Source organism: Mandrillus leucophaeus, unplaced genomic scaffold (genome assembly GCF_000951045.1).
Source record: "Mandrillus leucophaeus isolate KB7577 unplaced genomic scaffold, Mleu.le_1.0 Scaffold433, whole genome shotgun sequence".
In the NCBI taxonomy this organism is placed as follows: Eukaryota; Metazoa; Chordata; class Mammalia; order Primates; family Cercopithecidae; genus Mandrillus; species Mandrillus leucophaeus.
This window is the reverse complement of record NW_012104621.1, coordinates 160,233-181,884: the sequence shown is the minus strand read 5'-3', so window position 1 is coordinate 181,884 and position 21,652 is coordinate 160,233. Positions and strand designations below refer to the sequence as shown.

Below are 21,652 nucleotides of genomic sequence, written 5' to 3'. Positions count from 1 at the left end.
AGCTGGAGACCCAAGAGAGCCAGTGGTTTAGTACCAGTCCAAGAGTAAAGGCCTGGGAACCCGGAGAGTCAATGGTGTAGTTCAAGTCTGAAGGCAGGAAAAAGGCTAATGCCCCATCTCAAAGACAGTCAGGTAGGAGAGTTCTCTCTGACTCAGGGGAAAGTCAGCCGTTTTGTTCTATGCAGGCCTTCAACTGATTGGATGAGGCCCACCCACAACAAGAGGTGTGCAATCTATACTGTTCATTGTACCAATTTAAATGTTGATGTCATCCAGAAGCACTCAGAATAATATTTGACCAAATATCTGGGCACCCCGTAGACCAACCAAATTGATGCATAAAAAGAACCATCCCAGGCAGGAAAGCACAGCTTTGTGTATGGGAGAGAAGCTTCTCGGTGGGCAAGGTTCTTGTTGCATGTGGTGGTTAGATTTTGGAGGCGTTTGCTGGAAGGTGGTCAGGATGCCGGGTCAACGTCCAACATGCTGGTAGGATGGGTGCTTTCGACAGGTCCCCTTCCACCTTAACTTGATGGAGCCACAGCATTAGCTAGTTACAAGAACAAGAAGAAGCCTGTGTGAATATCCACTCTTTGTAGAAGCAGACTGAGAAACTCTGGAGTCAGAAAGGCCTCTGAGATCATCTGGTTCAACCCCTCTCACCTCACCTGCGAGGAATATTAGCCCTGATGGATCAGGCAGCTGGCCAAGGTCACACAGCCGGTGAGTGGGGAGCCAGGCTGGTCCCAGGCTGGCAGCCTCCTCATTGTTATCCAGAAGGCAAAGGTTGTCTCTCAGTCCCTGGGGGGATTAGTGCCTCTCTTGAAGCAGTTCCAAAGTGAAGAAGGGTGGGCAGAGCACGTGCCAAGATCTCAGCAAGTTGCTTCCGCCGGGGCAGCTGTACTGGGCACTGAGCACATTGTCAACAGCACCCCTCAGCTTGAGGCCGTGACCCTGTGATGAGCGCCAGGTATACAGGTGGAGTTTGGCCACTTTGGCTGGGAAGGCTGGCATGTGGTGAGGGGTACCTCAGTCCAGGTGACCAGGGCCCCTAGGGTATATAGGTAGAGGGGAAGGTCTTCCCCAGCAGAGGACCCTGGCTCTGCTCTAGGCAACTGGCACCCTGCCTCCACTGCCAGTTTGTAACCACTAAGCACCAGCCAGACTGGCACCAGCAGCCTGTGTTGATCACCCCTCTGACGCATCTAGAATGTGCTGAATACCTCCTTGGTGGGCCACTCTCTTCCTCGTGATACCCACCTCAGGCTTTCCTCCCAGGCCCCGCGACCATGATGAATCCTGTGGGGAGCTGCGTGTGATTAGATCAACCTCAAGGCTAGAGGGCGGGGAGCCTGAGATTACTCCAGTGACCCTGACTGATGACCAGCTGACAGCCAGAGGGAGAAAGCGACTTGCCTGGTGTCACTCAGCCTGGTGGGATCAGGACAGAGCTGGAGCTGGGACTGGGCTCTTCCAGCGCCTGCCTCTCTTGCTGACCTGAATGTGACCGTGTTCTTTTGTCCCTAGGGGAGTGGAGGAAACACCGACTTGGGCTGGAAAGGCAGGGTAGATGGCTGCACAGTTAAGGACATGGACTTCGGAGCCAGGCCGCCTCCATCCCTTCCTCGATTGCCCTGTGGCCGTCCATAAAATTGCAGTGTCTGTGGGGTACCACCTCATGGGGTTGTCTTGAGAGTTAAACGAGAAGCTGGATGGCATGCACTTAGCGCAGACCCCAGCATGCAGTGTTCCTAGAATGGTGATTACTGCACTGTTGACAGTTGAGTTTTTGAGACCTTGGCCCCACCACTGAGCTTGTCTGAGCTGTGGACTTGGCAGCAGTCAGGCGGGGAGGGGCCTGGTTGCACCACAGCCCCTCTGAGGCTCTCTCTGTGAGGTTCTGTGAGAACTGCGGGTGAAGCCACTTGGTGAGCAGGGAAGCCCCCACAGGGTAAGGGGTGTAACCGTGACTGGTCTGGCGTGAAAGCCTGTCCCCTGTGGCTTTACCTCATTAGAGTGTGGCCCCAGGCCTCTCTGGAGGTGGAGACCTCACCGTGTTCAGCAGACTGGAAGATCGCGTGTGTGGGGCGCTGGCCCTTCGTGCAACTGTGGTCTGTCGATACTCAGAAGGCACAAGCTCAGATGCACATCTGTCTGTGTGTGCCACTGCCCTGTGAAGTCCTGCTGAGCCCTGGCTCTGTCTGCAGCACAGGGACCCCGGGGATGCCCGCCCTGTCACAGTTGGCCTGAGGATGCTGGTGCCTCCCATGCTAGCTCAGCCCCTGCTCCTCATCCCGGTGGATGTGCCAGCATTTCCACATCTGGGGGCTGTTCACAGGAGTGTGTTTTGCTTTCTGGAGCCCTCGGCATCTTCTGCCCACTTCTTGAAAGGGTGGAGCCCTAGTTGTTTGGAAGACCCAACCTTCAGATTATCAGTATCTAGTTACCACACCCCCGTTTCCTGCCAGCTTCTTAAAGGATTTTGTGTATGTGAAGCACAAACCCGATGAAGGCTCCTGGTCTACCTTTCCCAGTTTCCTGCCTTTAGAGTCTGCACCCCTAGTCCTGGCATCCCAGATCCTCCATAGTCTGGCCCCACCTTCTGTGGGGGCCATTCCGTTTCCTTCTACCTCATGAGCATTAGGCTTAGGGCAACAGGAACCCTGATTTTCACCTCAACATCCCCCAGCTTACCTCTCTCCCAGACTTGGTTTATGCTTGTCCTGCTGCAGTTCCCCTTTCTCCTGATGGCCTCATCTTCCTCCTCGCCTGGAGAGCCTTCTACACCTGGGCCCACCCCTTACTGTTTGTGACACCAGGCAGGTCAGTCAGCATCCCTGGCCCTCAAGGTGTCTCCTTGCATCAGGACTTGAGATTCTGTGAAATGCCACCTCCACCCTGAAGTTTTACTGAATCCTAGGGCTGGATTTCCTTTCTGTCTCCACCGAGCTGCTGGTACATGCACCACTCTAGGGCCCTGGGAGGCAGGCAGAACTAGGCTTGTCCTGGCTTAGCCTCTGCTCCTGTCTGAACCTCAGTTTCTGAATGATAAAATGCAGTATAACTCTTGCCTGTCTGTTTTGAGGATGAGGAGTAATTTACTCCCAGTGCCTAGGACACAGGACAGTGCCTGGCACAGGCAGGCACTCACTCATCACTACCATCCAACTCAGTGCTTACAGACGGTGGTGTCCCGTTTCTCCTGCTAAGCCATGAGTTCCCTGGGAGGCAGGAGTCTTATCTAATGCATCTAGTGCTCAGCATCTGGTCTCGGGTCCAACGTGGCATATAGCAGGGGCTCAGTGGGTATTTGAGGAAGAAAAGCAGGCACCCCACTTGCCTATGAAGTTGGATCTTGCAGTCAACGAGGATTTAGAAAGCAGTCTCCTAAGCAGACGTGGCTCCTTTAAAGGGAGGCCCATTCGCCCCCTGCTTTTGGCTCCCAGAGCAGCAAGCTTGCCTCAATGAGTCTCCACAGGGGATGGCGCCAGAACCTGGGCCTGCAGCGGCTCAGAGGCCTCCGCACGCAAAGGCAGTCACTGGAAGATGCAGAGTGACGGCAGGGCTGAAGGATACTGGATCATTGCAGAGCCGCACGGTGAGGTCCACGTGGCCTTTTTATTCACAATGAAAGCAGTTGGTCGTCATCAGGTTTGCAGGCTTTGTCTCTCTTCTAGTACTTCAGGCCAGAGGGGCTCACGAGAAGACCCTGTCCCTGTACAGATGACCAAGGGAAGGGAGCAAACCCAGGCACCCTGACTCCAGACTTGGGCCTTTCCCTTGCCCTCGGGCAGAGCATAAAAGATCAGGCAGTACAGGTTGAGCCAGGCAGCCACAGGCCCTGCTCTGCTTCCGAGGTGACCATTGTTCTTGTCCCACAGCCCTGCTTCTGCAGAGCCCGCCCTCTGTTGCTTGGGTGTTTCTGTGCACGCCTGGAAAAGAGATGACAGAAGAACTCCAATTAGTCAGTCTCCTGGCTCCTAGACAGCTCCGGAAACTAGACTAGATAGAGGAGGAGGAGGTGGGGCCTCCTGCCGTGTGACGGTTGGGGTGGCTCCAGCTCTGTCTCTGAGCTGCCCTGCCCTGCTCTGCCCTTGCCATCCTGCAGCATCCACCCCAGAGGCCCCCTGCTGTTCCGTGCCACTTGCCCTCAGCCTCTGAGGGAACCCTGAATTCAGACGCTAAAAGCACCCTGGTTGGGGGGAGGATTCTTCTCCAGCAGATGTTTGAATGGTTTAGATGGGGGGGAAGTCGTCTCCCTTTTGATGTGGCACCTGGAACTTGGCTGGTTTTGCCGTGTGTCTAATTAGGAAGAGCCGCCTGCCACTCCCGCGGAGCTCATCACTCACTCCGCGGAGCTCATCACACCCCGTGGTGCCCGGTATGCTTTTAACACCTCAGAGACCTGACTGCAATAGATGCCCTGGCCCCCAGAAGACCAAAACCAAGACTGACTGATTAAAAAAAAAAAAAAAAATGCCAGAAAGCATCTGGAAAAGGCCAGGAGAGCCCTGGTCCAGGAGTTAAGGAGCCTGAGGCCTAGTCCCTGTGACTTTCTTCCCTTCCCCTGGCCTCAGTTTCCCCATCTCTAAAATGGGGTGACTAGACATACATGAGACCTTCCCTGTGTGTTTCGTGTTACATAAAAGAGCTGACCTAGAACTTGGCTCCTATGTGGGAGTGTCAGATTATCAAAGCGGCACTGGCCTCGGGAGTTGTGGACCCAGAAATGGGAACAGGCTTAAAGGTTGTTATTGGGACCTTCCCATTCCCAGTGCATTGTTGGCCTGTGAGGCTTCAGTCAGCAGGCCTTCTGTGGCTCTGCGGGCAAAGACAGCCTCGGAGGAGGAAGAGTCTGGGAGATGGGACTCCAAGGAAGTGCCCAGGAGTGGTCATTGAAGTGACAATATTCACAAAATGCCTTCTTTGCACCAGGCAGTGTTCTAAACACCTGACGTATATGGATTCATTTAATCCTCGTAACATCCTTCCTCCAGTGGGTGCCGTTGTCTCCCCTCTAGAGATGAGGAAACTGAGGTAACTTGCCCCAGGTCACCTGTTGGAGCCAGGATTCAGGCTAAGCAGTCTAGTGGGATCGGTGTTTTCAGTACACAGTGCTGCTGTGGCTGTTGGTTCACTGGACCCAGGGCTTGCCTCCCTCCAGGTAGTTGGCGAGGAGCAGCCCTGGCAAGTGGTAAGTGCATCATTCTAGTAATGCAGCCCTTCCTGACATCGCTGGGGCCCTGAGCCTAATCTACCTGCAACCCTGGCGTCTCGGGCACAGATCCCCGGTGGCTGCAAAGCCATGTGAGAGAGATCAGATGGCATGCCCACCACTGGCAGAATAGAGATTTCCTGGGCCGAGAGGTAGTGGCAGGGCTTGGGAATGGAGAGCCATACAACTCTACCTAGCTCTGCCACCCTATGATTAGGGAGTGGTATGGATTCCCAGACAAGCCCATCTGGGAAAATTAAAGGTGAAGGGCCTACAGGCCAGCGTCTATCATTTCCAGCGAGGCTCCTGCACGTCTGTGCCAGCCTGTGTCCTGCCCAGCTCCTCCCTGCCCAGAGGTACCTGGGCATCACTCCTTAACCACTCCTGGGGGTGCTGCCATGCAGTACTTTTAAGGCCATCCAGAAACCCCCTTCCATGTGCCTCCAGCATCATCTGTCACTGGGCACCTGTCAGTCCCCAGCCCTCCCGAGCAACCTCATGTACATCTTAAGCTTCTGATTCCCTGGACCTCTGCCTTGGTTCTTCCTCTGGTACCCATTTTCTCCGCCACATCACTGTGCTATGACCTCCTGTCTAACTTCTTTAAGGCTCTCCCAGGTTCCCCCAATGGAAACCTGTCTCTTAGTTATCAGATCGTGGTATCAAGTCTGCTCCCATTAAGGAGGCTGAGTGTCTGTCCCTGTTGGGAGCTCTGCCCTCTGCTACCAAGGGCTTCATGAAGGCCAGGACTGCATCTCATTCCTCTTCGTCTCTTCTCATACTGGGCATTCAGTAGTTACTTGGTTGGTTGCGAGGACAGGTGGATGCCAGCACTGCTGGAAAAGATGGGGACTGGGCACCAGAGAGGCTGCTGATTTCCTTGCCCTCAGGTTTCCAGAGAGCAAACCCAAGCCTTTTTCCCTCTGTTCCTGAAGAGAAGGTAAAGAGGTAAAGAACAGGTTTCTTCTGATGTTTACCATAGGGCCTGTTACATATCATTTCATTAGATGCTTATCCTTTTTTTTTTTTTTTTTTTTTGTGAGACAGAGTTTCGCTCTTGTTGCCCAGGCTGGAGTGCAATAGCGTGATCTTGGCTCACCTCAATCTCCACCTACCAGGTTCAAGTGATTTTTCTGCCTTGGCCTCCCGAGTAGCTAGGACTACAGGTGTGTGCCACCACACCTGGCTAATTTTTTTTTTCTATTTTTAGTAGAGACAGGGTTTCACCGTGTTAACTGGGATGGTTTCAATCTCCTGAATTCATGATCTGCCCACCTCAGCCTCCCAGAGTGGTGGGATTACAGGCGTGAGTCACCACGCCCAGCCTGCTTATCCGTTTTTTTTGAGACGGAGTTTTGCTCTTTTGCCCAGGCTGGAGTAAAGTGGCGCAGTCTCCGCTCACTGCAACCTCTGCCCCCTGGGTACAAGCGATTCTCCTGCCTCAGCCTTCTCAGTAGCTGGGATTATAGGTGCCTACCACCACACCCAGCTAATTTTTGTATTTTTAGTAGAGACGGGGTTTTACCATGTTGGCCAGGCTGGTCTCGAACTCCTGTCCTCAGGTGATCCACCCCGCCCCGCCCCAGCCTCCCAAAGTGCTAGGATTACAGGCGTGAGCCACCATGTCTGGCCTATCCTCTTTCAAAATATAGATTTTGAGACTCTCCGTAATAAAATGTTTAGGCATACTTCATTTTATTGTGCATCGTTTCATTGTGGTTTGCAGGTATCGCATTTTTTTACAAAATGAAAGTTTGTGGCAGCCTTCTGTCTAGTAAGTCTGTCAGCATCATTTTTCCAACAGCATGCGCTCACTTTGTGTCTCTGTGTCACATTTTGGTAATTCTCATATTTCAAACCTTCTTTATTATTATAGCTGTTACAGTGGCCTGTGATCAGTGATCTTTGATGTTACTATTGTCATTGTTTTGGGACACCACAAACTGCACCCACATAAGACGGCGAACTTAATAAATGTTATGTGTGTTCTGACTGCTCCACTGACTGGCCATTCCTCCATCTCTTTCCCTCTCCTTGGGCCTTTCTATCCTGTAAAACACAACGATATTGAAATTAGGCCTATTAATAATTCAACAATGGCCTCTACATGTTCAAAGGAAAGGAAGAGTCACACATCTCTCACTTTAAACCAAAACCGTAGAAATAGGCCTACAGGGGAAGGCATGTCAAAAACCAAAATCGGCCAAAAGGTAGGCCTCTTGCACCGAATAGTTAGCCAGGTTGTGGATGCAAAGGGAAAGTTGTTAGAGAAAATTAAAAGTGTCACTCCTGCGAATACACAATCGAAAAGAAAGCAAAACAGCCTTATTGCCGTTATGGAGAGAGTTTGGTCTGGATAGAAGCTCAAACCAGCCACAAATTCCCTTAAAGCCTAATCTGGAGCAAGGCCCTAACTCTTCAATTCTGCGAAGGCTGAAAGAGTGGAGGAAGCTTCAGAAAAGCTAACAGAGGTTGATTCCTGAGGTTTAAGGAAAGGAGCCATCTCCATAACATGGAAGTGTATGGTGAAGGAGCAAGTGCTGATGTAGAAGCTGCAGCAAGTTATCCAGAAGATCTTGCTAAGATCATTGATGAAGGCGGCTACGCAAAACGACAGATTTTCAATGTAGACAAAGCAGCCTTCTACTGGAAGAAGATGCCATCTAGGACTTTCAGAGCAAAAGAGGAGAAGTCAATGCCTGCCTTCAAGGCTTCAAAGGACAAGCTACCTCTTGTTAGGGACTCATGCAGCTGGTGATTGTAAGTTGAAGTCAATGCTCATTTGCCATTCTGAAAAATCCTAGAGCCCTTAAGAATTATACTAAATCTACCCTGCTCGTGCGCTGTGAATGGAACAACGAAGCCTGGATGGCAGTTCCTCTGTTTACAGCATGGTTTATTGAATATTTTAAGCCCACTTTTGAGACCAACTATTCAGGAAAAAAAGATTCCTTTAAAAATATTACTGCTCATTGACACTGTTCCTGGTCACCCAGGAGCTCTACTGGTGATGTACAAGGAGATGAATGTTGTTTTCATGCCTGCTAACAACATCCATTCTACGGCCCATGGATCAAGGAGTAATCTCAACTTCGAAGTCTTGTTATTTAAGAAATACGTCTCATAAGGCTATAGCTGCCAGAGATAGTGATTCCTCTGATGGACCTGGGCAAAGTGAATTGAAAACCTTCTGGGGAAGATTTACTGTTCTAGAAGCCATTAAGCACATTTGTGATTCATGAAAGGAGGTCAAAATAGCCACATTAATAGGAATTTGGAAGAAGAGTCCAATCCTCACAGATGACTTTGAGGCCTTCAGGACTTCAGTGGAGGAAGTAACCGCAAATATGATGAAAATAACAAGAGAACTAGCATTAAAAGTGGAGTCTGAAGATGTGACTGAATTGTGGGACTCTTATGATCAAACTTGAACAAATAAAGAGTTGCTTCTTATGAATAAGCAAAGATAGTTTTCTTGAGATGGAATCTATTCCTGGTGAAGATGCTGGGAACATTGTTAAAACGACAACATAGGATTTAGAATAGTACATAAACTTAGTTGATAAAACAGCAGCAGAGTTTGAAAAGATTGACTCCAATTCTGAAAGAAGTTCTGCTGTTTGTAAAATGTTATAAAACAGCATTTCGCTACAGAGAAATCTTTCGTGAAAGGGAGAGTCAATCTGTGTGGCAAATTTTATTGTCTCATTTTAAGAAATTTCCCCAGTTGTGGGGAGGGGCATAAAAAAAGGAATTTCCACAGCCACCTCGGCCTTCAGGAACTACCACCCTGATCAGTCGGCAACCATCAACATCAAAGCAAGACCCTCCACCAGCAAAAAGATGACTCACTGAAGGCCCAGATGATTGTAAGCAGTTTTTGGCAATAAAATATTTTTTTAATTAAGGTACTATATTTTTTTAAGGCAGTGGTATTGCACATTTAATATACTACAGTATAATATAAATATAACTTTTGTATGCATTGGAAAACCAAAAACTTTTACAGGTGCCTACCACCATGCCTGGCTAATTATTGTATTATTAGTAGAGATGGGGTTTCACCATGTTGGCCAGACTGGTCTCGGACACTTAACCTCAAGCGATCTGCCCACCTTGGCCTCCCAAAGTGCTGGGGTTACAGGCATGAACCACTGCACCCAACTTTGGTGGGGTTTTTTTTTTTTTTTTTTTTTTTTCAGGGAGGCACAAAGTTGGTGAATACTGGAGCAAAGTATAGCTTGTTGCTTGCGAACTGGACAATCTTTTAAACCCCATCACATCCTCTCAGGATTATCGTCTGCTCTCTTTCCCCAGCCCTTAACCTTCTCCACATTCCCATGGGCAGACCCCACCATGGCCACAGTCTGTGGGCAGCACACCCGCCTAGCTCTCCTAGTGAACAGGCCCAGGCAAATTCTTAGGGTCCCTTTCAGTTCTAACATTCTCTGATTCTAAAGAAAGTGCTTTATTCTTCCGTTCTTTCTATGTATGTAGTTCTACTTGAAACCTTTCTGCTACAGAAGTCAACAGAAACCCCCACCCTGTTAATGTTTCTGCTCTCTGCCTAAGAGGCATGAAATTACAGCCTGCCACCTAATATTAAAGGTCATTTTGCATGAATGTGTAGATGGTGATGTCCAGATAACTTGTGACTTAAAACATATGGTCACAGACTCCCCTGTGAGATCGGTCTCTGGACCCTCATGGATTGGCCCAGCTAGTGAGGAGGATGGGCCTGGTAGTTAGGCAGGAGACAGCAACATCTGGCAAGCTGGCCTGGCACAAGGGCCTTTGATGTCCTGGGGCTGTTGGTGAACCTCTCCCAGGAGAGAAGATGCTCCCAAATGGGCATTTTCTCAGGGAGAGGCAGCTGCTTCCTAAACACACACAGCTCCTGGAAGCCCAACCTGCTTAAAATCATATTTACTCTCATGGGGCTTAAAATCCTATTTACTTTCGTGTGCTCCTCATCTTAATCACATTTTTTCTGCTCTAGTGTCTTTATTCATTATTTAAAACAACTTTCAAAAATAATTATGCGATAATCCCTTCTCCTCTACACAGTAGTTGTTTACCTTCCTGTATTGGGTTTTACAGCTTTTGGTGTTGTGGATGTCTGTACTTACAACGTTGCTGTCATCACAGTGTATATATTATAGGCCAAATGTGTGATGTCGGTATTTACAAATGCCCAGGCAAGGAGCAGAATTCCCTGTGGGGCCCTGCTCACATTGAGACTTGTTTAAAAAGCCAGCGTTATGCTTTGCCCTCCACACATAAACAATCTTGCATTTTACTTTTTAGCTTAGCATAATTTCATGCACGGTTTTCCATGTCACTACATAATCTTCAGATTTATCATTTTAATGGCTGCTTAATATTCCATCCAGTTAACAGGCCATAATTTACTTAACTGTTCCCTATTGTCTGGGCCTTAATGAAAATTTGAATTCGCCATGTAATACTGGGGGTAGGCTTGTTTTAATGATTACTGTTTTAACATCCCCTGCCCTAACTGCATGCCATTACTAGCCCAGCTTTGGTAAGGTGCAGATGCTTCTGGAACAATAAATCCTGCATGAGAGTGTATGTACAAGCCCTCTGATTTAATAGCTAATCTGTTCACTGCACATGTTTCCCTTTAAGGCTGGTGTTTATGTAGAATATCCGTCTCTTCTGCATATTGTGTAACACTAAACTGTATGCATTTGGCATATTGTCCCAGATCCTTTATCACTGCTGTCAGGGACTTTCATAAAGTATCTGGAATTTGGGGGTAAACAGTGGTTTCTGGCTGCCAGTTCTCTTTCATTTATCCCACCACATTCACTGAGTATCTCTTTGGCGTGAGAGTGAGCAAAAGCACTCCTGATTATCAGGGGCCCAACGGGAAGTACATCTGTGAATTGTTTGTGGTTCCTTTAGATTAAATGGTGAATTACATGAAAAGTGCTTCATCAATTGTGTACATAGGAGTGGTTGCTGGTCCTGCTTTTGTGAAGGAGGGTGAAGAGGAAGGTGGTTTTCCCAGGTCAGTGCCTTCTCAGCTGCCATATCCTCAGCCCTCAGAATTCTGCAGACAGGAGGCTAGACTTCACTCCTCAGAACTGAGGAAGACGAATCCAGGTGATGAGGACCCTACAAAGCAATAAGTAGCAGATTAGATAGTTTGGTAGATTTAGTGATTTATGAAGTTGTCCACCGTGCTTAACAGTTGGTCTTAGTTGGTCTTCACCTTAAAGTGACAAAGTCCTACCACTCTATAGCTTTTCCCTTCTCTTTTCCTGTTCCTCCCTCTGTAAAAAAAAAAAAAAAGGAAGCATCATCCTCAAAATTAATAAATGATCCCAGTTTACTCATGGGACCCAACAAAAGCTATGTTTACCAAAGTAAGGGACACCTTCTCATAGATGTGATATTAGGTGTCCTGAGAACTACATAGTGAGAAGATTTTTCCCTTTTTATTCTTTCTCTTTCTGGAGAGAGAACATTATTCATATTTGCCAGAGAAAGTGTCTGTTTGCTGATTGCATTTCCCAGTGGCTCTCCAACACTTGCAAATCTCCCCTCTCAGCAGAGAAAGCAAGCCCCACGCTCAGCTTCCCAGCAGGCATTGTTGGTTCTCATTCATTCTGCTTAGTATCTATTTTTGGCAAAGAATGATGGCTTATGGGATGGTGATCCAAATTCTCCTTTTTAAATGAGTTATTTTATCTAAAAAGTGAGGCAAGATAAATAAAAATGGTAAGTTAACCACCCAACTGGTAGGCAGAAATGGCCCAAGTTGTGAAGTCACATGACTAAATAAAGTTTAGGAAATACTAGCATAAAGCTAATTCATGTAAATACTAATGATCACAGGTACAGCATCCTTAGCTTCTGTTTCATCAGGGCGTGTGTCCACATGAGCCGACTTGGATCATAAAGCCCAGCCTGAAAGCAGCTCTCTTTCTCAGAAGGGCTGATGTCATTTGTGTGTGTTTTATCAGCTACTCTTCAAGGAGCATGACTCCCGTGTCTTCTGCCATATCTTTATGCCATCAGAATTCTGATTTCGGGAAGGCCTCAAGAGAGCATTGAAATAGCTCACTTATAGTCCTCACCCCATTTGCATCAAGCCTCACGTCTACTCCCTCACCTCCTTGGACCTGGTGCTCTAGCCAACATGGACAGTGAATATACATAATGATGGAATATTAGCCTGAAAAAGGAAAGTCATACACATGCTACAACATTATAAAACTGAATGATTCCATGTTGTTCAGGATGTGCCTAGACTGATCAGATTCATAGAGACAGAAAGTAGAAGGGTAATTGTGGAGGCTGGGGAGGGATAATGGGGAGTTAGTGTTTAATGGGTACAGGGTTTCAGTTTGGGAAGATGAAAACGTTCTAGAGATGGGTGGTGCCAAAGGTTACCAACAGTGTGAATGTACCTAATGCCACTGAATTTTACATTAATCATGGCTAAAATGGTCATGTTGGCTGGGTGTGGTGGCTCACACCTGTAATCCCAGCACTTTGGGAGGTGGAGGTAGGCAGATCACATGAGGTCAGGAGTTCGAGGCCAGCCTGGCCAACATGGCAAAACCCCGTCTCCACTAAAAATACAAAAATTAGCCAGGTGTGGTGGTGCACATTTGTGTTCCTAGCTATTTGGGAGGCTAAGACACAAGAATCGTGTAAACCCGGGAGGCAGAGTTTGCAGTGAGCTGAGAGTGTACCACTGCACTTCAGCCTGGGTAACAGAGTGAGACTCCATCTAAAAAAATAAAATAAAATAAAATAAAATGAAGTGCTCAATGTTATTATATGTATTTTACCACAATAAAACATAAAGTAGGCAGCAAGCACGTTCTTTCCAGCCTCATTGCATTGGCTTGTCCTGGTCCTACTACCAGGAAGCTGCCCCTCTCCTGTTTTCAGTTGTCAGAGCTGACGGTTCAAATGCCATCTCCCTTCCCTCCTGCCCTGCCACTCCCAGGTCCTGCACTGAGTCCCCTTTGCCGCCAAGCATGATGGCAATTTAGGCACATGTTGTGTCTGCTGGGAACAGTGGGGTTCCTGAAACCAACCTCCATGGTAAACCTTCCCCACATTCCCCGCTCAGGCCATGCACATAGTATCCATGATCAAAGAGCAGGTCAAATTTCCCTGTTTGACCGGGAAGTGCCTGATTTTAGCATCCTAGCATCCATCCTGCCAGCTACCACTGGCCTCCCAGGACTGAGCAACAGACAAAATGAACACCTCCTGTCTGGGACCTCATCTAGACAGGCAGTCACCCCTCAGCCCACACCAGTGCCAGGCCTTAGCATCTTCTCTAGAAGATTAAGAGCGAGCTTTCTTTATTCAGAAGTGAAGCTGGACACCCTCTCAAATCCCTAAATGAATTCAGTCTGTTTAGAAGATGTTCTAAGGGAGGTAGAAATAAAGGGAAGGGGTCACTCAGCCTTTGCAGGAGAGAAAAGTGGCCTCTGGTCTCCTTGGGGAGGCTCTTGCTGGTTCTTTTAAATGAATGTGTGAGCAGGTGGAAACTGGGAGCTTGTGGGAACTGCATGGCCTAGTCTTTTCCTTGTACAGATGACGACTGAAAGTCCAAAGAGGGCAAGGAACTGCCCTAGAGGGAAAGACCCCAGCCTGCCTATGAAGCAAGGAGTCAGAAGCTCTGCGTGTTCTGGGTGGACATCAGGACACACCTGGAGCATCATGTTCACATCTGGGCTCTGCCTCTTAAGACTGAGATTCATGAGTGGATGGAGGCAGGGCTGTCATTTGGTCTGCCAGCCTGTGAGCCTTGTGAGCAAGCCTGGCCCAGGAAGAGCAGAGACACCGCATTGAGGGTTGGTGGGGTAGGTAAAATCCAGACAGAGGTCTGTCTCTCTGTCACCCTCACCAACCCGCTGGCAGCTCTTGAATTTGTGGTGTTTCTGAGTGCGAATCCAGGTGAGGAAGTGCATACCACACTTCCATTTAATCTCTGCTTCCTTCTTTTTTGCCTGCAGAATTTCAGAGGCAGGAAAGCGTCCGGTCCCAACATAAAGGTATCCAGTTATATGACACCCCTTACGAACCTGAAGGCCAAAGTGTTGACTCGGACTCGGAGAGCACAGTCAGCCCCCGACTGCGGGAGAGCAAGCTGCCCCAGGATGATGACAGGCCCGCCGATGAGTACGACCAACCTTGGGAGTGGAACCGAGTCACCATCCCAGCCCTGGCAGGTAAGGAGCCCTGACGCTGCTCAGGAGGCAGCTGCTGAGCCGTGCTCAGCACTCACCTTGGTCCCCGCCTGCGCTCAGGACAAACTCCAGGACTGTTTAATAATCTAATTGGGTGGTGTTTTTTTCTCAGTACCCTCAAAGATGTAGGCTGCAGAGGAAAGGGAGAGGTGAGGGAAGGGAAACCAGGCCAAGGAGAAATTCTGGGCCTGGCTTCCAGGGTCTCAGTGTTCCAGCCTCTGCACTTTTCAGAGACGGCTCAGATGCTGTCATTGTCTGGCTCTGTCGTGGTGCTATTTATTGATGATGCCGTAGCTCACTGAAACCAAGAGTTTAGTTTTCAGTTTTTTTATTTTTTGAGACGGAGTTTCGCTCTCGTTGCGCAGGCTGGAGCACAATGGCACGATCTCGGCTCACCGCAACCTCCACCTCCCAGGTTCAAGTGATTCTCCTGCCTCAGCCTCTCAAGTAGCTGGGATTATGGATGCCTGCCACATTGCCCAGCTAATTTTTTGTATTTTTAGTAGAGACGGGGTTTCACTATGTTGGCCAGGCTGGTCTGAAACTCCTGACCTCAGGTGATCCGCCCACCTCGGCCTCCCAAAGTGCTGGGATTACAGGTGTGAACCATTGCGCCTGGCCTGATTGCAGTTTTCAGAAGGAACTGTCTTAGAAAGTAAGAGGAAACCAGTGTGCACAGCAGCTTCTGTTGAACCTGAGCCGGCCCGACGAGCCCACGCAGTGCTGCGAGCTGAACTAGGCCTGCAGGGTTCACAGGGCTGCTGTGTCTTCTATCCCAGCTTCAGCGTGCACCTGCTTACAGAGCACAGGTGATGGGCAGAGCTCAGCCCCTCCCAGATGACCTTCCTCTGGCCAAGAGCCCTTTGAGTGACTTGGGTGTCCCCTTCCTCCCTACTCAGAGTCTGATTTTTCTAGAATCTGGGTATCTGTCACATTTCTAGAACTCCTCTCCCACAGCCCTTTTGAAAAGTGATCTTGGGCATGTGCATCATAAATCATAAACCTAAGCCCACACCTTTTTATTCTAATCCCACTCCTCAAAATCTATGCCAAAGTTATGATAAAATTCAGAAGGCAGGGCACAGTGGCTCACGCCTGTAATCCTGGCTCTTTGGAAGGCCGAGGCGGGTGAATCACCTGAGGTTGGGAGTTCAAGACCAGCCTGACCAACATGCAGAAAACCCGTCTCTACTAAAAATACAAAATTAGCTGGACGTGGTGGCACATGCCTGTAATCTCAGCTACTCAGGAGGCTGAGGCGGGAGAATCGCTTGAACCTGGGAGGCAGAGGTTGCGGTGAGCCAAGATTGCACCATCGCACTCCAGCCTGGGCAACAAGCGCAAAAGATAAAAAACAAAAAAAAATTCAGAAAAGGCATTGTTTATAATCACGGAAAATTGAGAGCAACCCAAGTGTCCAGCAATGGGGGCTGGATTTCTGTGCGTCTGTGTGGTGGAATATTGGAGTATTGTGCAGCCTCTAAAAGGTGATGTTTAGCAAGAGTTCATAACAACCTAGAGAAGTGCTTATGTCTGTTGTTAAGAGATGAAAAGCCAGATGTCAAACAATGTTTAGGTGTCTGAGAGTTTAGGCATGTAAAAAGAGAGACAGTGAGTGACATTTAATTCCTACCACACTGACAGTCATAAAGGGAAACTTTTTGTTTTTAATTTGTTTAAAATTTATTTTGCCTTAAATCTCCCCTTTTTTCATATATAACTAGACCCTTTCTCCCTTTCTAACCCCAAACAGTGAGGCCTCTACCCTACCCTTATCCCAGGCCCCTTAATTGCTGTTCTAGCCATTCCAACATAGATTACTCACAGTTCCTTGAATATAGCATGCACTGAGCAAATCCCTTTTTTCTAGCTAAAATGCCCTTCCCTGCCTGTCTTATCTGGAGCAATCCTATGCCTCCTTTGAGGTCCAGCTTAAACATTATCATCTCTCCAAGCCCTCCCTGGTACACAGCCATGCGCCCCACAGGCTTCCTGCTGCCCCTATGGGTCTATCGAGTTTCCTGCATACATCACTGGGGGAACATTTCTCACACCACATCAGGGTTAGTTCTGTTTTGGTCTCGCCTGCCAGGCTGTGAGGTCCTCAAGAACAACCTGTCCCATCACCTTTCTGGAGCCCCAGCTCCTGACTGAGAGCCAAAGATAAGAGTCATCCTATGACTGGGGGTCCTTAGTTGCCCCAGGTCTCTCCTGTGCATTTTACAGCCTCCTCTAGTCCCTTGAACCAAAGGAGTCCAAGGCCTGTGCCCTGGAAATGGCTGATCAGGGGCTGTGCTTCTCTGGGCATGGGAGGAACTGGGGCCATCCAAGAGCTTACTCTTTGCAAACACGAGTTTGATTAAAGGGCTAAAAAGGCTCATGTGGCAACTTTCCCAGACACCCAGGTCCCACATTATAATGTAGCACCACAGGCAGGTGTGGGGTCTCACCCTCCCCTGGACTGACCACCTGTGGGCCTCTCAGGGGCTGCCCTTGCCTCTGACGGTCTAGTCTAGCCTGGCATCTTGATACTCAAAGTGTAGTCCCTGAACCAGCGGCATTGGCCTCACCGGAGCTGGTTAGAAATGCAGGGTCTCAAGTCCCATCCCAGGCCTACGAGTCAGAATCTATTATAACAAGATCCCAGGTGATTTGTGAAAGTGAAAAGCAGTTCCCCTATTGGACATCATCTTTGAAAACTCTCAGGCCAGAACTTGCCCACTTCTGCCCAAAGGTGGTTTTAAAACTCCTGTACATTTAGTTATTCACAAAGGATCGTAAGGTCTCAGATGGAACTGTCTCAGAATGAGTTTCTGAGCCCACAAACATCCGTTTTGGCCTGGGTTTTGTGTGGCAGAGTTGCCATCACAGGTGTCACGGTCAGTCTGAGTTATTGGGCTATTGATAGAAGATAGACACAGAATCACATCCAGGTCTGTGTCTCATCCGGTCACTGGCCTCTGTGGGTCCTGCTCCAGAGCGGGTGCTGGCTGTGCTTTTCCCAAGCAGCTTTTGGCTCAGTTCTGCCTCCTAGGGCATAGAAGAAGGAGACCGTCTCACTCAGGGGCTGGAGGGGTCCTATGGGCACCAGCCTTCTCTCCGCATGTCTGTGGACAGAGTCCATTAGGTGCTTCATTGGCAGGTGAGAAGCATCCTCACTGTTTCCTGTCACTGGAGGGAAAGTGGAGAGGTGGGTGGGCCATCTCTCAGGTGGCGAGTATGAATTGAAGTAGCTCAGTTAGACTGCTGATGTGTTGCCACAGCCCCATGGGTAAGACCAGACGTGCAGCTGCCAGGGAATGACAGCAAGGACCCCCACCTGAGTCAGTGTTGTGTGCGCCTGTGAGAGTGTGCGTCCACCTGCATGTGTGTGGGTGTGTGTGCAAGTGTATGCACTCACACTTGAGTGAGTCTTTGGTGTGGTCAGTGAGTAAGGCAGCTTAGCTGGGCCCCATCCATAGCATAGTACTTGTCGGAAATGCCCTGTGCAGTTTTTTCTTGGTTTTTGGGAGCTCTCTGCACTGAGTCTTTGGAGCCTGGGATACAGGATCCGTAGCTGGAGGAAGAGCTGTATGGGATGGAATTGGCTGGCCAAAATCATTACCCTCTCCTTTCACCCCTTATATTCGCTGATTGTGCAGATTTGGCCTGGATTAAATTTGGGCTGGGAATGGGGTCAGTGCTTTCAAATTTCCAAAGGGTGGAGAGTGTGGGGGACCCTTAAGGGACAGACCTGGACCTGCCAAGGGGGAGTCACAGGGATTTAGGGCCCAGGTGAAGGGTAAGAATTTTGGTTAGACCTGAATGTGTGTAATGAGCTTCCCATCACTGGGGGTTTGCAAGCAGAAGCTTGAGCAAGGCAGGGCTCTGACAGAGGGTGTGTCCTGGGAGGTCAGTCTGCAACCAGCTCTGGGGAGGCATCCAGGCTTCATTCCATCAGAACCCCAGCATGCTGATCAGAGAGGGGGAGAGGGGAAGATGGCTGAATTATCTCCATCCATCTATGAAGCAAAAGTTCCTTGCAGCTTTCGAAGCACTGTCCCGAACTGCATTCATGAAAAGAGGCGCCTCTCAGACACTGCCTCAGCATTCTCCACCGGAGCGCGCTTCTTGGGCAGTGTTTCTGGAAGTCAGCGCCTTCCTTCCCATCTCATCAGGCTGGGGCTGCCACCACGGAAGGCTCAGTTATCACTCCCAGCTGTCACGAAAACAGCTCTTAGAGTGTGTGAGGTGGCCCCAACTTCTTAGGAATGAAAGTTTCCCTTTCTCTGAGAATGGCCGACATGGAATTTTATTAAGGATTCGGAGAGTTGTTGGTGAGAAATACTTGGAGCTGTCCAAAGAGCAAACCCTGGGTGTTCATTACCTGCTCTTCTCCAGGAAGCTGACTGGCCTCACCAGACCTCCACTCCCACTTGTGGGATCCCAATCCCCAGGACAGTGCCTGGTCAGGTTCCACCACTGGCTACTGGCTGCAGGGAGTGGACTGCAGCTCTGCCTCCACAGAGAAGTGGTGTGGCTTCATCAGGCTGTCAGCCCCCTTCCCACCCGGCAGAGACCCCTGTCTTCCAGAGCAGGCTAGACTCTGTTCCTGGCCCACTTCGAATCATCCCAGGAGTCTTTACAGCAACCAACAAATTGCAAGGCTGGCAGGTGGGTCTAGAAATGGCCTTCTTGCTCTGTCCCCAACCCACCCCCGCCAGATACAACTCGGGCCCACACGAGGCCTATGTGACATCCCGTGCCCAATGTTGGGAAAGGGACAAGGAGCCTTGGATGATGTCATGATGTCTGGGGGTGGTGCAGGTTGGTGTGGCAGGTCTACCTGGTTGTCGGCCTTTGTGGCACAGATTGCAGGATGGACAAATGGAACCCGAGCAGAAAGTGGCCGCGTAGGGAGGGGCCGACAGGCAGGGACCAAGGAGCTGGGGCGGATAGCCTGTAGAAGCAAACTCCGGTGGAGGTGGCATGGATTTGGTGTCTTCACACCTCTGAAGGACCAGTGTGAGGACTGGGAATGAACGTGTCCTGGGAGTCTCAGTTTCCCCACCTGGGAAGTGAGACCAGTAGTTCCCACTTCAGAAGGGTCTTGCTGAGACTTGATGGGTATCACATCAGGAAAGTACTGGCATCATTGCTAGCACTTAGCACTTTCTGTGTGCATTGTCTCATTCAGTCCTCACAATCACTCTCTGGGAGGTTAGTTTCCTCCTTCTACAGATAAGGAAGCTAAGGTCCCATGAGAAGAAATAACTTGGCCGGGGGCCCAGCCCATGGCTGGTCAGCAGCAGAGCCGGACTTTGAACCTGTCAGCTCCAACTCCAGAGCCCCTGCCCTAACCCAGTCAAATGTCTGGCCTCCCTGGTACTACCAAGGTGCTGCAGGAAATGTGATTGGAGCTCTCATCCTCCCACAGCCCTCAAGAAGTATCGCATGCCCTTCATCTCACTTGCACTAATTTCTGCCACATCTACACCAGGATATGTTACTGGGTGGTGGCTTCCCACCTGAAATGGTTCCAGCCAGGGTTTCTGTAAGGGACTGGGTTCTGGAGGTTCATGCCTTCATTGTAGGGGAGCCAGCGCCATCCCATGGGTTGGTCATGTCCTGCCACCACTCAGCACAGAGAGGGGCCCACATACCAGAGAGTCCCACTCTCCCTGTCCTTCTGGGGAAACTAAGGCTCAGAGTGGAGAAGGGAACAGCTGGAGACCTCATGGCAGAGCCAGTCAGGCCATACACAGAGGAATGACCAGCATTTCCTTTTAACCCAGTGGGTAAATGGCTATGTCTGTCATAATTTGCTCTTGTGTCTGAGAAGTAAGTAACTGCAGCTCTTGAGCTTGATGGAGGAGCCAGATGACAGGAGGGTGTGCGAAGGGCACCCCCCAGACCTTCTTGAGAAACTAAGTCATCTCATTTCGACTCACCCTCTGAAGCTTTGTCTCCATGAAAGTTACTCTTCAGGCAGTGTCCTGGGCTCAGTCAGGTCTGCCTTCCAGCAAAGATAAAAGACACATGACTCAAATAGTGCTCAGCATACTTATTTTGGGTACTTAGCTGTCTTCCCTACTAGCTCTTTGGCAGATTTTAGAAGTTTAGGTCATGTTGGGACCCACGGGGCAATGGGAGGAGTCATACAGTCCCAAGTTCACATGCCAGCTCCACCCATCACTGCTTCAGGACCCGAGACGGACTGTTCAGTCTCCATGAGCCTTAGTTTACTTATCTGTAAAATGGGGATGGTCACAACTTCTCACTTTGGATCTCTGTGATGATTAAATAAAAACAAAAGATCTGAACGAAAAGACAAGGTAAGCCCTAAACGATCATGCATGTAAGAATTGGTTTTGGTGTTCAGAGAGGGCTTGCTATATTACATAAAATTCAATTTAACATAGAAACCATGCTGCATAAAGAAGTACTTAGTGGCCACAGAGGACCTGTTGCCAAAGCTCATTCCCAGTAATGCTTGGCAGTGGGAAGCAGGGATGGTGTGGAAAGCGACACTTCTTCAGGAAACCCCATATCTCAATCCAGCAACAGTTCTAACGAGTCCCGTGGTTCTTCCATTCTTTACTCAGTCCCTCCGAGGATTAGACCGCTGGCCCGCCTGGGTGGGAGAGGGTCCCCGGGGCCTTTCTCCGATCCACACCTTCCCTCTTCTAGGTCTGACATGTCTGTGGATTTTTTTTGGCCTGGAGCAGTGAGTCTTAAACTTGCAGGCTTCAGAATCACCTGGAGGAAGTGTTACACAGATTGCTGGGGTTCCACCCCCAGTGTTCCTGATTCAGTAGATCTGGGGTGAGGCATGGGAATTTGCATTTCCAACAAGTTCCCAGGTGATGCCGATGCTGCCATCTGGGGACTCCACTTTGAGAACATAGAGTGTATAGAGTACATGCTTTGTATTAGGTGTGGAGTTGGGGTAGAGTTAGGGAGGGGAGATCACCTCCTCCAGGAAGCCTTCCCTGGCACAACCAGTTCCTTCCCCTCTGTGCTCCTACTACACCCTGTACTGGAGTACACTGGTTTATTCTGAAATAGCTAGATACACACTAGACACTGTCAGCCTGTGGGGTGCTTATGCTGTGGTGTCACCCTTTAGGCAGCCTCCCTCTTGAGTTTTGACACCTTCAAAGCCTCATCAAGTGAGGCTAAAGGGAAAGTAGGGCCCCAGGTATGTCTATTTCCT

At 49.3% G+C, this 21,652-nt stretch overlaps 1 protein-coding gene across 1 annotated transcript in view; it reads left to right on the top strand.

The window, feature by feature from the left end:
• Positions 1-21,652, top strand: part of SHB (Src homology 2 domain containing adaptor protein B) — a 168,661-nt gene that overhangs the window by 92,672 nt on the left and 54,337 nt on the right. Inside the window, exon 6 of the mRNA XM_011993773.1 lies at positions 14,224-14,439. Within this exon, the coding sequence (XP_011849163.1) occupies positions 14,224-14,439 (216 nt within the window). The remainder of the gene's footprint in view (positions 1-14,223; positions 14,440-21,652) is intronic.